This window comes from Convolutriloba macropyga, chromosome 2, assembly GCF_964194025.1.
Source record: "Convolutriloba macropyga chromosome 2, txConMacr16.3, whole genome shotgun sequence".
Taxonomy (NCBI): Eukaryota; Metazoa; Xenacoelomorpha; order Acoela; family Convolutidae; genus Convolutriloba; species Convolutriloba macropyga.
The window spans coordinates 64,587,915-64,603,966 of NC_134469.1; the positions used below are offsets into that span (position 1 = coordinate 64,587,915).

At 34.3% G+C, this 16,052-nt stretch overlaps 2 protein-coding genes across 3 annotated transcripts in view; one reads left to right on the forward strand and one right to left on the reverse strand.

Annotated features, from left to right (window-relative positions):
• The window catches only part of LOC142335404 (uncharacterized), a 33,503-nt gene extending 24,935 nt beyond the window's left edge, over positions 1-8,568 (reverse strand). Inside the window, exon 1 of the mRNA XM_075383875.1 lies at positions 6,412-8,568. Coding sequence (XP_075239990.1) covers positions 6,412-7,314 — 903 coding nt within the window. The 5' untranslated portion in view covers positions 7,315-8,568. The remainder of the gene's footprint in view (positions 1-6,411) is intronic.
• Positions 1-16,052, forward strand: part of LOC142334606 (delta(3,5)-Delta(2,4)-dienoyl-CoA isomerase, mitochondrial-like) — a 440,398-nt gene that overhangs the window by 359,341 nt on the left and 65,005 nt on the right. The window lies entirely within an intron of this gene.

The window sequence follows — 16,052 nt, forward strand, 5'->3', positions numbered from 1 at the left end:
GAACGCTCGATAAAGTTGAAGTACCATAGTAAATCGAATTACTATCTTCCGTTAGTTTTGACCGATTTCAAAGTGAATTTTTATGCAATGGCTTTTTTCCGGTGAAGTGCAGCTAAGACCCACTCCACGCATCTTGTAATTTTGTTGCAATTTGCTGCAAATTGTAACAAGGTTTGAAGATGTTTTCAAATAATTGCATCATTCCTATTTCGCACAAGAAGTGTCCAATGCTTAAGGGTACTCTCATCCTCTCACAAACTCTGCACAACAATCAATGCCTTTGCGTTTTTTGTTTCCGGCATTTGATCGATCGGGTGTGATTTCAAGTAACGTATCCTTGTTTCTCATTATGTGACCAGTGCAACCAAGTCATCTTCAGTGCCGTCATACCCAAGCAGGCACATCTCATCAGCTTGAGGTTGGTTTGATCTAGAATTATTGCCAGACAAAAACACAGAATGTTTGCGCTCTTGTTCATTGTTTGCTCCCTTAAGCAATGATTCGCTCTGGTCGGATTGTTCCTCAGTAGCCGGAGGTGATTTGTAGATATTTTCTCTGCATCGTTTCCACAATTTTTTGGCTCATGCTCGCAAAGATTTTTTGCGTTTTTTGTCTAGGTACCCTTATTCAATGTCTGTTGATCCATTGTAATTTCATGGAGCGCAAAATCGAAGTCAAAGATTTTAGAAATAATTAGACTAGGACTTAAGTTTTGCGTTTGCAGTTATTTGTCCGCTTACAAAACTGCTGGGGCTCTAACATGTCGAGCTATCAGCTTTCTCAAGCGGAATAAAAGTATTATAAACTGTTTTAAAAATTTATTTTCTAGCAGAATAACTCAGGGATTTGCGGAATGAAAGAAGCAGACAAATTGCCCCCAAAGCAGACTAAAGCAGACTAAGTATAGTTTCCCTAAATCAAATTTGGACTTGCGTTCATTTTCTAAGTAATCCGATCCATAAATGCATTTATAGTTGAGAAGAGTAGAAAAATTTCAATATAAGATAAATTACAGCTATTGATACTAATTTCAAACTCTACTCATGAAAAAATTATGGATCTCAGGTGGTAAATTGATTAAACTTAATATTCTGTATAAAATTCTCTGTTTCGTCTACCATCTGAGTTTAAATCTAATCTAATCTATCACCTAAAATAGCTTGGTTCATTTCAATGTTTCCATCACTTTTTATCAATTTCGTCAGAAAATAATTTGTTAAGTTAAACTTGAAGTTGATTTCAACGTAAACCCTGTTCTATAAAAAAAGCAGTAGGTTGATGTCCTTTGAAAAATGTTTTATCTACGTTAGAAATTTGAATGAATTAAAAGACTTCAGCTACGGCCAAAAGAGACACCTACGGCTGCGCAGCGCCAATTAATCACCTGTTTGACACCTTACATCATAAATTGAAACGATACGACCTAATTCACTGTTGCTATAGTAATATTGTTTTTGTTATTGCAACTGAACGTTTTGTAGTTCTGTTGATGTGATTCTGGTTTCGTCCTTTCAGCTTGTATCAATTTTAAGATTATCCAAGAATAGAATATCATCTATCCAATTAGCATTCAAATCGATGTACCACACATATTTTTGTGCAGGCATTTTTTTTTTAAAATGATTGAGTATGTATTTAACAAGGAGGCTCGTTAATGTGCGTTTGCACATAATGTTCCGACCCGAGCTCATCTACATTTTTGACTTAATTGTCAACCAATGAAGACATAATCAAAAATAGATGTTTGAGTTAAAAAATTTTTTCCACACCCCAAACTACTAATTGATTTACATGATTCCATGCTTCATTACAGCGCTGACGAGATCTGCCATTTAAACGATTACGAGATTAAATAACAAATTCACCAAAAAACAAAAATTTCAAGGCAAAAATTCAATATCTAAATTTAAAAGCACCTAGTAGCAACGTCAAAAGGCAATCAGATAAAACCTTGGCTATTTTACTTTTTCCAAACTAATCACGAATTTATTTTCTCTAAATTAAACAGCAGATGGGTTTTTCAATAATGGGACTAGGTAAAAGGTCGACAAAAAGAAATAATGAATCAAAGTTCAAAATTCAATCAACATTTTTAAAAACGTTTCATAACTTCAAACGTCTTAAAACCCTTAGCCTGTAACAAAATTCTTGATAAATTTACTAAAAAGTCCGTACCAAGAGGATATGATCAGTATATGTTTAGTCTAAGCCACAGAAACGATATAAAATTGAAGAAAAATTAAAATTAAAACTTAATAAATTGCGTTAACAAAAATTATGGAAGCCGTCAAAATCATTAGCTTTTATCTGAATATTGGTTCTCTTATTCCGATAGATATTTACATTATTTCAGCTAAGGTTATACTGAACGATTAAAAAACTTCACTCGGTCCCAATTTGAAAATCATTGGGATCTGTTATTGCGCGAATATGCTAAAAAACAGAAAAAGAAACAAATACTGAACACTCACAAAAATTTGATGAAAAAGCACATCTTCCAAAAAACAAAACATCAGTTACGACGTATAATCAATAAACACGCAAATTTTTGATTTATATGGAACTAAATGGGACCTCTCAGTGATGAGAATAAGTTACAAGTTGACGAAATGATCAACAAAACTGAAAATATTTTTAAAAAAATTTGAAAACAAATAAAATCATAAACTTTTAGTAGCTAATGGGAACTCTTAGTCTTTTACGACTACAAAAAAAATAAAAACAGTCAAAGACAGCAAAGTCAAAAAATTGAGAGAGAAGTGTCGAAGCCATTAAAAAGTGACTTTTTCAGTAAAAACGTTCTTTTTTATTATTTTTTAACAACAGTGCTATGCTGCTGGGTTTAAGAAATATCACTTCAACAATCAGGAAAAAAGAACAAGTATCAAAACCACGAATCATTTGAAAAAACACGTAATATCATGCCATTAAAATCAATAACTTTCAACGGAAGTCAATAAATACGCTGAGCTACGACTCGACGGGAATACCGTGATGTTCGTCATTCATAGTTCATCAATAAAACATCACAATACGTCTTATGGCTATAGAAACAACAACAAATACGGGCAAAATTGCGAGAAGAAAGTGTCGAAGCCATTTAAACCATTAGCTTTTCTCTGAATACTTTCTCTATGGTCCATTGAACGTCTTTTTTAAATAATGCAAACTCGTGGCATCCAAATGTCATAAAACCAAAAAATGGAATTCAAAATTGCCATCCTGATTATTTTGTTTGCATTAAAGAAGAAGAAGGTCCTGTTACTACTGAAGTGAGTTACAGTTCGAAAAAGAAGTTTAAGAAGGGTGAATAATAAAAAAAATCGAAAAAATGTTTTTGAATTTCTTAACAGACATTAGCTGTCCACTCAAAGCACTAGATAGGTTCACTTATTAATCATTAGAAATCCTATTGCAATTTTTGTGAACAGGTCTATGTTATAGGACTGCAAAAATTCAGTAAAATCTCAAAAATAAAATCAAAAGCTCTTTAAAAATTACGAAAAGTCAGACTAGAAATCAAAAGAAAACAAGAGCGATTACTGGAAAACAGAACTTTTGTTCTTTGGGCTTTATTTTTCTGTAAGTGAGATTCGTCATTAACTGAATCTTGATATGAAATGTGACTAGTTTAAAAGTGACGATAAAAAACAAAAAATATGTGAAAAATTAAAAAAAAAAAACAGCTCTAAAAGAAGATACGAGTTTTTTTTTCTGATAGTAAACATACAAACAAAACCATAACTATCATTTTGTCGCCTTTCGTTTATTGGAATGCAAAAATGTTTCAATTATTAGCGTGAAATGTAGTTTTGAATTTTTATAGAAAAAGCTAAAATTGAACAAAATCATGGCGAATGTCCTATGTTCACAGAAAACTTTAAATCTCGATAACTCCTCGAAAAAAAACTAAAATAAAAAAAATGTTTTCAATTTCGAATTCTACGCGGGACGAGGTTTTTATTGATACCACTCACATTTCTCTACGATGAATATATCTACCTGGCGAAACGAAATTGTATATTGGTTGAACTGAATATCAATAAACAGTATAATGATCGTAAATCTTGTGGATTATACATGTATAACATTACTAGCTAGTTGATCGAGTGTAGATTGTGTCATTAGAAAAATCGAAAATTTCAAAGTGCTGATCAATAGTGCCAGTGAGCTCATTTTTTCTTCACCTATCCACTCCGTTTTGTTTTTGCTGCCATATTTTTTTTTATTTTGTCTTAGGAAAATTATTTTCATACCAATTATCCAATCTATATACCATTGAATTCACTATCTATATCAATATTTACTTGGTGATCTTCTTTCCAAGAATTTTGGATACGAAACACAAGGATAGCAAATCCAAGTAGAGCCACTGGATAGCTTATTCAAGGCCACTAAATTTGGAGAGGAAACTTACCAAAACCTTTAAATCATGCAATGCTTTACTCAACACGTGCTGCTCCACACCTTTTTACCAAATACTATGGTATCAAAAACCTACCTACAGTACAATTCGTGCTTTTGAAGCATTGCTTTTGCTGAAAACCTTTGCTTTGCGTTACGACATGAAAAAAGGGCGTGAAATTTTGAAGTTTTAACCAAATTTTCATGCTCGTTTTTACTCTGAATCAGAAAAGACGGTTAAGTTGTTTTTTTCTTTCACTTTCTGCCACACTGTAGCGATTCGAAATAGCCCATTGTCAAGGTTAGGAAACAGAAGCAACTCAGTATGTGCATAAATCGAAGATAGTCATCAATTTCATCAAAGACAAGGAGCTCAGTGTACTGGAATGGTCAACAAATAGTCCCAATTTGAAACCAATTTAAATTTATGGTCAAATGCGAAGCACTAATTACAGAAATAGAAAAGTGTCCAAAATATGACTCAGGTATCGTTAGAAAATTGTAAAAACTTCAGAAACCGTCTACTAGATATTTAAAAAGCGAAAAGCGTAACTACATGGTAGTAGGGTCTAACATGCATTATTTGATGCTTTTGGCACTTTTAAAATTTATCTAGTTGTACGTAGATTTTTGGTACGATAGTGTTAGATAGAGAAAACTTAGCTAATTTCTGTTGCTTTCCGCTTTTAGCGTCGTAATTTGACTTAATTCGCTAGATGCAGCTAAAAATGTGTTATGATTGGGTCTTTCCCATTATAGACTCTCTCTCCCCTCTCATGGTAATTTTCAGGTAAGCTAAGGTGAAGCAAAAATACCCCAACGTTTCAGGTAATTTAAGGCGAAATTAAGGGAACTAACCCTAAATTATTCAAGTGTGCTTTCCACCTGCACCAGGGCAAACTACCTTGATGATTTCAAGAAATGCTAGCCCTCCAGGCGTTTTCCACCCCTTTTATACGTCTTTTAACTTACTGTCACATATAAAGTTACGTTGCAGGTAAATGTATGAGCAAAGTGCATTTAGTACATCCCGGGTTGAGATGTGAGCGCCGTTTCAGTGCAATATTTCAAAAGAAATTTGCTAAATGTGCTAAAATTATGCAAGAAATGAGCTGAATGCGCTGAAATGAGCTGATTTTTCAGAATTTTCAGCAAAAAAATCTTACATAGCAATACGCTGAAGTGCTCTGAAACTTTATAAGAAATACATTCAAAAATCAGCGTTTTTCTTAAATAATTTCAGTAGATTTTGTGTTTTTTGGCACTGATTCTTGAGGTTGGTACCTTTTAAATTGGACTCACATCAGTTATTAACGTTTTGTGAGAATTGCGCTGAAAAGCGCTGAAATGCGCTGAAATTATGAAATAAATGCGATGAACTTTCACCACATTTCTTACATAATTTGAGCGCATTTCTCACTAAATTGTTCATTAATATATAATCAAATGAAATGGGAAAAGTTTCATGAATCCATGACGCAGCGGATTAAGTGGTGGAACACTTACAGGAAATTAGGGTTCGAGTCTCAGTCGACTCTATTTTTTTAAAATTTAAGGTTTTCAGCTCATTTCTTGCAACGGTTCAGCGCATTTCAGCGTATTTCAACACATTATTATATAAGCTTTTTGCGCTGAAATTTTTGAAAGCTCAGCGCATTTCAGCGCATTTCTTACATAATTTTTGGAAAATTTCTCGACCCGGGATTCCAACACAGCGATGGTTTCAAATTAATACATATATCGAAATAACGATTATGTATGCATGGATGACACTTTATGTTCAATCCAATTTTTTAAAGTTTTTGGCTACAAGAATTGGGCTGATCAAGTTATTTTTGGAGAAACTGTTGTAAAACTAGTGCGTTCATTTCTCTCAGCAATTCGAAAAGGGTAGTTACGAAAAATAAGCAGGGCGTTGGTAGTAAGGAAAAATTCGGGGTGCAAAAATGTCAGCTATATAGGGCTGAGGGCGGTAACAGAAAAGATCTGAAGTGTATTATGCATTACCTGAGGAATGTCGACTCCAGCGTGTATGGGCATTGTGAGACCACTGTTGCTGACATGCAACAACACCAGCAAGTCTCGCTTGTCATCACGCAGGTTGTTCATGTACCAGTCAAAGGCCCTCTCACTGTTGTCACTCTCGTCAACTGCGATCAGCATCCTCCTCGGAATGAGCTGTCCAGCTGCGTTGTACTTGGAATTAGACGCCTGTTGCTGCGCCCTCCGGTCAATCACATCTTCTTCACTGATGTACTTGCGTGTCTTCATGATACGGGAACTGCGAGTACTGTAGCTTCTAACAGGTGTGCTGTGAGCTGATTGGGAGTTGAAGGTGCAGGCGTTGCTTTGGATTGATCGGCTGGTTTGAATTGCAGCAGAAGCCGGATTCCTAGAGCTAGAGACACCAGAGCCAGAACTGGTAGGGTTGTTGTTGCTGCTGCTGCTGCTGCTGTTAATGTTGTTGTTGTTGTTATTGTTGTTGCTGGTTGCTGAACAAGCTCTACTGGTTCTGCTGACAGATCTAGTGCTAGAATTACTGCTCTTATTGTTGCTTAGCGCCCGAGTGTGAGTTGGGTTTGGGTTAGTGGAGTACGTGGCATTCGAAGCAGAGCTGTGGGAGTTTGAAAGTTGACGTTTGTAATTGTTATTGTTATAACTGTTGCTATTATAACTGGTGCTAGTGTTGTAATTATTGTAACTTCCGCTACTACCACTGTTGCTGTTGCTACGGCTATGGTGATAGTGGGGACTGGAGCCGCCTGCCGGGGGTAAAATATCAGTTGAACCTACTATACCACTATTACCACCACTACTCGTATCACAAATAGTACCACCACCACCACCAACACTTGTACGCCTTACACCTCTGGGGTAAAAAAAGGGATCTCTACCGCTGTTCTCAGCCATATGACTTGTTTACGAATAGAACAAAACAAATTATAACGAAAGGTACTAACTACCCTTCTATTCAAGTATAGCAATAGTTGACACTTGGTCTCACTGGGTATAGCTAATAACTCGCTATGCTTGGTAACACACTAATATCAATTCTAATTATTCTTATAGGTTAACAAACCAAGACTAACAAAACAGCATTTCTGCTTCAAACAACTTTTTCTCTGTATTCTTATAATAACGCTTTTCAAATCACAGTAAGCTGAACGGATATGATGTCAATGAAAGAACAAACCGATATGCTGAGGAAAAGTAGGAAAACGCACGAAGCAAGCAAACTAAAATTCATCAAGCTCATGTTTCGAATCGCAAGAAAAACAGAATAAACTAAAACCAAACACCGCGAGACATAACCATGCGTACACACATAAACGCATAAATCACGTTCGTAAATTGCACCAAACTAAAAAAAAACTGAAAAGCGAGTAATAAAGAACATTGCGCGTTAAATTGCGTTTTTAACTAGTAGCAACTAGAGAAATAGAGAGAATGGTGTTTGTTTATTCAAACCACTGCAAACTACCTCCGGTAATAAAAAGAACAAAATAAAAGATTTGTTCACTTTTTTCACCGCTAGCTGTTGTGATTTTACAAAGTGAAACTGTGATTGTGCCGTTTGACAGCAGCGCAATGGAAATATGACGACGATGGGGCCTAGAATGACGATAACGCAAAATGGGGGAGGGGTTGTACGAAATGAGTTAGGAGCAGAAATCGGTGCTTGCCTCGTAGCTTCTAGCGGAAAAGCTGTTCTGCAAATTGGGGATGAAAGAAGAATGTATGGATAGATGGTAAATGGGAAAAATATTTTTAATTGGAAAGAGGAAATATTAAATAATGCGTCACTTGTACCTTGATTGGGCAAAAGAGTTACACGCACGAACACAAGGATACAGACACACGCGTTCAGAAGAGACTGTCACACACGCAAACATACGAAGAACATAGCCTTACTTGTATACATTCCGGTGATGAATTGAAAAGAAGTGGAGGGTAATAAAGACTTCCTCTTTTAACTAACTGGCTGCCAAAATAAATATAGAGAGCTAACAAAACAGACGCTATGGGCACAATAGAGAAAGAAAAGAGATAGTTGTTGTTATTTTTAAATGTTATTAATGGACGAAAAATGCAGTGAGCTCAAAATTCGCCTTGATTTGCGGAAGGGAGACAAAAATCAGGGCAAGCTATGACGAAAGTATTTTTAAAAAGTAATTCGCAAATTTAGATCAAGTGTCTTTCTCTGCGTCTCTACCACCCCCAACCCACTCCCAACCCCCCACCCCAATGCGCGGTGGAGCATTCTTTCTCCTTTGACGCCACTTCTCAAAGCAGACGGCAGCAATAATACGTTCGCACTTAACCACTTGAATTGGCTAATTGCTATTTTCAATTGGAGCAAGCTGGGAAAACGTGGAGGAGGTAAGTAATGATTCGAATGAGTGAACGAGCAGGGGGCGGGGGAGGGGAGGGGGTAAACGTGGGAAACCAGAATGCCAAATTGGTTGATTGCCACTTACCAAATTGCTGTCAAGTTAGCTTTTGGAATTGATTGCAGCGGTTGTATTTCAATCAACAGCTTCCGCCATTTTCTAACAGCATGTACGTCGAAACGCGCATTTGAGCATTTCTCTACCGCGCAATGTATTGTGATCAAAAGAATTTTAATGAGAGAAAAGGTTATGTTTGCGAGTATTCAAACGGAAATAAAGTCATTTTCCATTGATTTTTGTGGGGGGATTTGAGAGGGATTGCAATATGTAATTTTTTGGAGAAAACAATAGAAGGATACATTTGAGGTAGAGAGAAAAAGTGTCAGAATAATTGAAATGTCTCCCTTCACTCAACACATGTCAACGAAGAATCTACCCATTACGGCTGCGGGGGATTTTGTTAAGAGGATAAACTTATGGCTCCGGTTAATGGTACAGTGACATTCTCAAAAATTAAATGTTCTAAACAATAAACTCCGTAGGATTTCACTCAACGAATTGCTGTTGTCGAAGAAGCAACATACGTTTAAAAATCTTCAAATTTTGATTTTAGTTTTAAATTAATTTAAGACATAAGTGTAGAAATTAAGTAGAACAGCTAAACGGTAGTGAACCGTAGATTCCAATACTAGCAGAAACTGGTGTTTTTTTTTCAAAAAAAAATTTTAGCAATGAAAGCAGCAACTATAGTTCCAAATTTTGGATCCTAAATTTACTCAAAATTTAGATAATATTTTTTGGTATGTGTCATTCTCTAACTATAGGAGCAGAAAAGGATTCAATTGGAGCTCATTGTCATCAAAATCATGGCTGATAGTTTTTAACTTATCGCCAACATTAAAGCAACAGTTATATAACTATTCTGTACGTATGATTTATCTTAAGGAGTAGGAAAGAACTAAAATGAAGAGGAACGTATTCAATGCAGTCTGTGGGGCCAAAAATAGTTCTATTTTTTCATACCATTTAAAACTAACAATAGCATAGCGGCTTGCTGTGACCTCCATTTTTAAACAAACTTAATCGAGTTCAAATTAAATAGATTTTAAGTTTTAATGATGTTTTTTGTATTCTTTAATGGACTTCGCAACCATGGAACCACCGCGCGAGTTTATAAATTTTTTATAAGCTACAGTTTTGCATAATGTAAATTGCACAACACTAAATTGTAAAATCTAAAGGGATAGATATTCTCAATTAAAGACTTAGTATAGATAAATTATCCGTAGCAATAACCACACAGCGAACCACAGAAAACTCAGAAAGTGACCAGACCAGTTTTCTACTTTCTTTTTCTCCAAATTTCTGCGGACAGCATTTTTCTCAATAAAACAAGACATAAAAAAGTATGAAAAACTCCAACTTGAAAATATAGGGTGAGATGCTAGTATTCGAAAAAGTTCAATCAATTGCCCTCTTGAAATTTCTTTTGTCGTATGCGTCAAACCAGAAATCGTGCATTTCCTGATTTGTAGAAAACTACATCAGAAACAATGACGCAAATTTTAAAATATTTGTCTATTTTTAGATGCAGGTGACTATCACATAAAACTTTCTTCATTAATATAGGGCAATCTTAGGGACAATTTAAGGTTTCCATTAGCAAAAAACTGCTAATTTTTTCTTGGGATATCTATTCGAAAAAACGATTAACCAAAGAAATTTGGCTCAACCAAAGCCACGCCAATGGCTGAACCAACGAAAAAGGAATTGACTACCTAAAAATTCTACTGAATTGTTTCTTATTCTTATTGCCAAAAGATCTAATTTTCCTTGACAACAAAGATATAGAAAGAACAGAACATCTTTAAAATAAAGGGTCTCATGAACTTATTAAAATGACTGGAAAACAGAAACAAAACCATTACATTTGAAAACCCTTCTGAAATGAAACTGATACAGTATTTCTACTGTAGCAGTCGAAATACTGGATGTACACCTCCAGAGGCTGAGAAGACAAACTTCTCTTTTATAAAGTGCTAACTCCACTGACTACACTCAGTCTTGTAGTAAAAGTACTGCACGCAATGTGCAGTATAATTACCTTGACTCCGGTAATAACTCTATTACACGCCGTTATAATTGAAGTATGCCTTCAATGTTTTACTACTGAGTCGTTTAGTCTGAGAGAACTAGGGCAGCCTAATTCGCGCGCAGAAATAAGTAGCCCTAATTCTTCTTTATGCGTTAAGGCAGTGGAAAGAACCCTCTTCAGGTCTGCCCTAACTGGTGTCACCGGCCAGTTAACACACTCTAACCGTAAGAAGAACTAACATGAAATACAACTTTTTCTCCTAGAGAGAAACTTAGAGCTAGCCTTTTATAACTTTATACTCCTCTATACACCTAAATTTAGAAAAAAAGGAAACTCAATCCTACAACATAATCAAATACAAATTTATAGACATCATCTCAATCAGATTCATTATATGACAGATTAAAATTAGCCGTTCTTAAACAACAAAACAAACGCCTGATAGCTGATATGAAACCTATCGAAATCACAAAATTTAAACGAGTTCAAACTTTTATTAAACACAGCTTTACAACTCAAAAACTACTATTTTGGTATTGAGCTACAGACTCTTATCCTTCTGCCACAAGATGCATAACAAATTTCTCGAAAAGCTTTTCTTTCAAACATCTTAGTGATCTATGGAAAACATCTAACAAAAAACACAATTATTTTTAATTGTAATCCCAACACAGACAGATATGATATACATAACCTATTTACGACACTTTGGCCCGTTATCAGATACACTATTGGAATTCTTAAGAAAATTATATAGACTTATGACCCAAGATGCGCAATTAAAAAATCTGCATTCCGATTCTATGAAACGACTAGAATCAACACTAAACACTGGTGCTGTACAATCACGAAAAGAAAGCGTACATAAAAAAAACTAGAAAAGAAATATAAGGTTTTAAACACATTATAAAAACTTTTTAAGCTCGGCACAAGATGCAGATTTAACAGAAGAGAAAATACATGATGCCCTTACAATTTTTTTTATCAAAGCTACAAAATCAATCGCAGAGTCATACCGGCACTTAATTGATAAACCATCCTAAACAGTAGAATATTTCCAGAAAACTTTATGACATTTACAGAAGTACCGTCTGAAGTTATACATCAACTAAAATTCGATCACCCACAAACCACATTAGGAAACCATAACGCTGAAAGTCAACCATTTAAAATTACAAATATTACAAAGATGAACACAAACACATCTCTGAAGGAATCACCAGCTGAACAGAAATTACAAAAAAGAATACCCTCACAACCCATGGACACGAATCTAAATGAATACAATAAAAACCAATTTTATTTTTTACATTACTAGATGTCGGAACACTTTTTTCATCACATGCTATAATTAACTCGTCACTAACAAATCTATAAAATAACATTAACAATAATAATAACAACCATAATATTTATGAAATTTATCAAAATCATCAACATAAATTCTTCTGAAATAACAGAAAGTTCAGAACAATTAAACACTAACTTTCCAATTTTACCTAATGTATATACACAAATACCTCGTCTACGAAGACAAAATTCAGTTCATTTTAATACCGAACGAGTGATTTCAAATACGTCAGCTCAACATTTTTCAACGAAAAATCAAAATATCCAACTAACGCCACAACAATAAATAAATTTTAGCAGACAATTGTATTCAAAAAATGCCTAACATAAAACAAACGCTCCAACGCCTTGTTATTTACAAGCAGTATCAACACGAACACCTTCACTAGTTGTAAGGAGAAATCCACAATTCCTAAATTTTTATTTGAGAGGCTCAGTACCTAGGCAACAATATTTACGACCGTTTGATGGTGCTGATCCAACATACACTAAAGAAGATTTTCTCAATGCTATCACAGCAAATATGGTAATGACGACAAAACCAGTGCAAATTGATTCACCGTATCATGATGCATGGATTCTTAAACAAATTGCCATGATACAAACAGCATTAATAGGCCCCTCACAACAGTGGTATTCAAACATACCAGTTCAATTCAACAGGAGCTGAAAATTTTTTTTGCTGGGAATTTCGAAAAACCTTTGATAACCAATAATCGCGGACATAAGCGAGTTCAAACTTACTCTTAGAAGGCATCACACGTGCATCAAGAGAAGAAATTAAAATACTAGATCTTCGATTTGAACAAATGGCTAGAAAAAAAATATTGCTCCAGACATGAGAAATGCATTAATGAACTATGCATTATTTAAAACACCAGATCTACAATTAGCACGGATGGGTTTAAAAAGTATAACTTATCCAAATCGACAGCAATGCAACCACAACTTTTTTTTGCTAATAACGTAGAAACAATCCACCACAAAGATATCACAAGAACACATATTGATCGTCATAAGAAAACACAAATTCTATGCTTTCATCTTTAATTAACATTATATCCACGGAAGTAGATAACCTCACAGTGGATGATATTAGAACTATGAAACAGGATATGGCCTGTGGACACAACGTAGTTCAGCGCAAATACTCAAATGATGCAAATTTCAAAGGAAAACGACTATTTTAAAAATTCGAATAAATTTTTACAATCAAGGCATATTATATCTACTTGCACTGATAAAAGGTACAGGAAACTGCCTGATAAACCCATCTTCCAAAACCGACATATAACAAAGCTGTGAAGGCAAACAGAAATATCCTTAAAAAACAAGTCACATCAAATAATATGACTGCTAAAACCATTACCAATCATTTATCGTTCAAGAAATATCAGTAGGGTTAATCAAGACATTTCTCGACACCCAAACCCTAATAGAATTTCCATTTTTAACTCAACAACATATTATGTGAGTAATAACTTTTTTCTATCAAGCTGATCCACACGCAAGATCACAAAAATTATCAAAATAGTATCAAATTCTGGTAGTACTTACATTAAAAACTCAAAAGCACAATCATCTAAATACAACAAAGATGAAAAAAGTTCTGGACGATCAATCTAATTAATTTGCCTGAGAAATGTGCGAAATAATAATAAACAATTTTTAGACCAAGAATAAACGGACGATACCACGTCTCACAGAACACACTGAGACCCAAAATATCTCAGAAGTATATTTAATGGAACAAAAGTTCAACGATTTTCTCTTGGAATTAAACAAAAGCGCATAAGACAAAAAATTTTACTACCAAGAAGAATGTAGCTCTCTCACTGAAAAAAAAAACATTCTATTGGTGTCATGTAAAAGCGATATTTGAGAACTACCCTTTACATTATATAAACTTCACTCAAGTGACCATAATAGAACAACATCACCAAATTTCGAAATAGACTTTCTAATTGGTTCTGGGGATAAAAATAAAGCTACTTAACAACGACACTTGGAATAAAATAAGAGAATATTACAAACTTCAACTAAAACTTTAATATTTGTTCCCTCCGCAGCAAACAAAACTTATCTACAATCGCATTGAACGGTAGAATTTGATTTATATCCAGAAGTAGAGGAACACTGACAGCCCTAAATTACAGTGTACACACTAATCCTTCCTGTCTGAAAGATAAAATACAGTTTTATAGGAACAACATTAGACAAAGCAAAAATATGAAACAAAATTTTATGATTCATCAACAAAACCACCACCATATTTTTCACGATTATTTCCAGTCCTTGGAGACCACTCTTTATTTTTCCAACCATTTGAACATCGACTTTCAACATTTTTTCTCACAGCTTACGATTCATCATTTAAGCCACTACAGAAAAATATGTTCTTTTCTGTAATAAACATTATAAATTTAGAATAACCCTTCCAATTTTTTTTTTACAAATTTGGATCCAAAATCCCCGAAATCATCCACTTACACTTACCAAAGAACTTATTGCATTTGCAGAGCCTGATATTTCAATAATTGATTTTCAGACCGCAAAATACCATGTCAATGAAATCTTAGAATTTATGGATGCTTATACAGCAAAATATTTAACAAAAGGTCAAATGTTTAACTTCAAACATACTAAACTAAACCATGAACAATTCGAACGATTAGCTCAACTTTGAATTACTACAAAGTTGTTACGCAAATTCTAAATTTGTAGAAGGAAAAATCAAACAGTTACTCGATATCTTCACACATTTCGATGTAATTTTTCCCATGAACACATTTTCACCAACTCCAGGGAACACATTCAATAACCCTGTGATAATACCTAAACACGAGAAAAAGTCTAGATGCTCGTCAATTAAACAAAATGATTGATGAAACATAGTGTAGTTGGCCAATACAGCCAATACAAAATAAACTAAAACAAATGAATCAACCGGTTTTTTCAACAGCCGATGTGAACAGTGCATGCAGTCAAATGTCACTAGGTAAACTTTCACAGAGTTTGATAAATTGTGGTTTTGCAGGACAAAAGTACTGCTTTGAACTTTTTTTTATGGTATTTCTATCGGCCCAGCAACATTTTCCTCACCAATAAGAGGTATGTTTAAAATTCTCATTTGCCAAAACGAAATCATCACGTATTTAGATAACGCCTTTCTAGAGGACACCACAACAGGCACAATGTTACAAAATCTGGACAAAAATCACCAGAAAATAACCATCTAAAAAGTAAAAATTTCAAATCTGTACCAGATAAATCTTTCTTTTACATAGAATCTGTAAAATTTCTGTGACATCAGATTAAAAAACTAATCACCTTTATCCGATAAAATCAAAAATAAGCTGATTCCTAGAATTACAGCCATCAAAAAATAAAAAAAGAAATACAAAGCTACGTATTATTCCTCACGTTTATCTCAAAATTTATATATAAACTACAAGTAATTTTACGATCATTTTATCTCCAACTAAGAGATACATCACATTTTGAATAGACATCAGAATTACAGCAGACTCTTGATAAAGTTTAAAAAAAACTAAGGAACGTACACTCAAGAAGAAAAACCGTTTTATATTTCACGGGAAAAAACAATTAATATCAGAAAATCAGGTTTTTTCTCAGCAGCAGGTTTTTTACTCCCTACCAGTTTGCGGGAATGCTCTGCATAAAATACGCACGTTCAGAGTATGATTTTATTAAACAAGGGTCACATCACCCTATTACACTACACACAGATCAGAAAACTATTTTCTTTTTATACACGCAGAAAAATAAAACCATTCACAGAGGTTACTAAT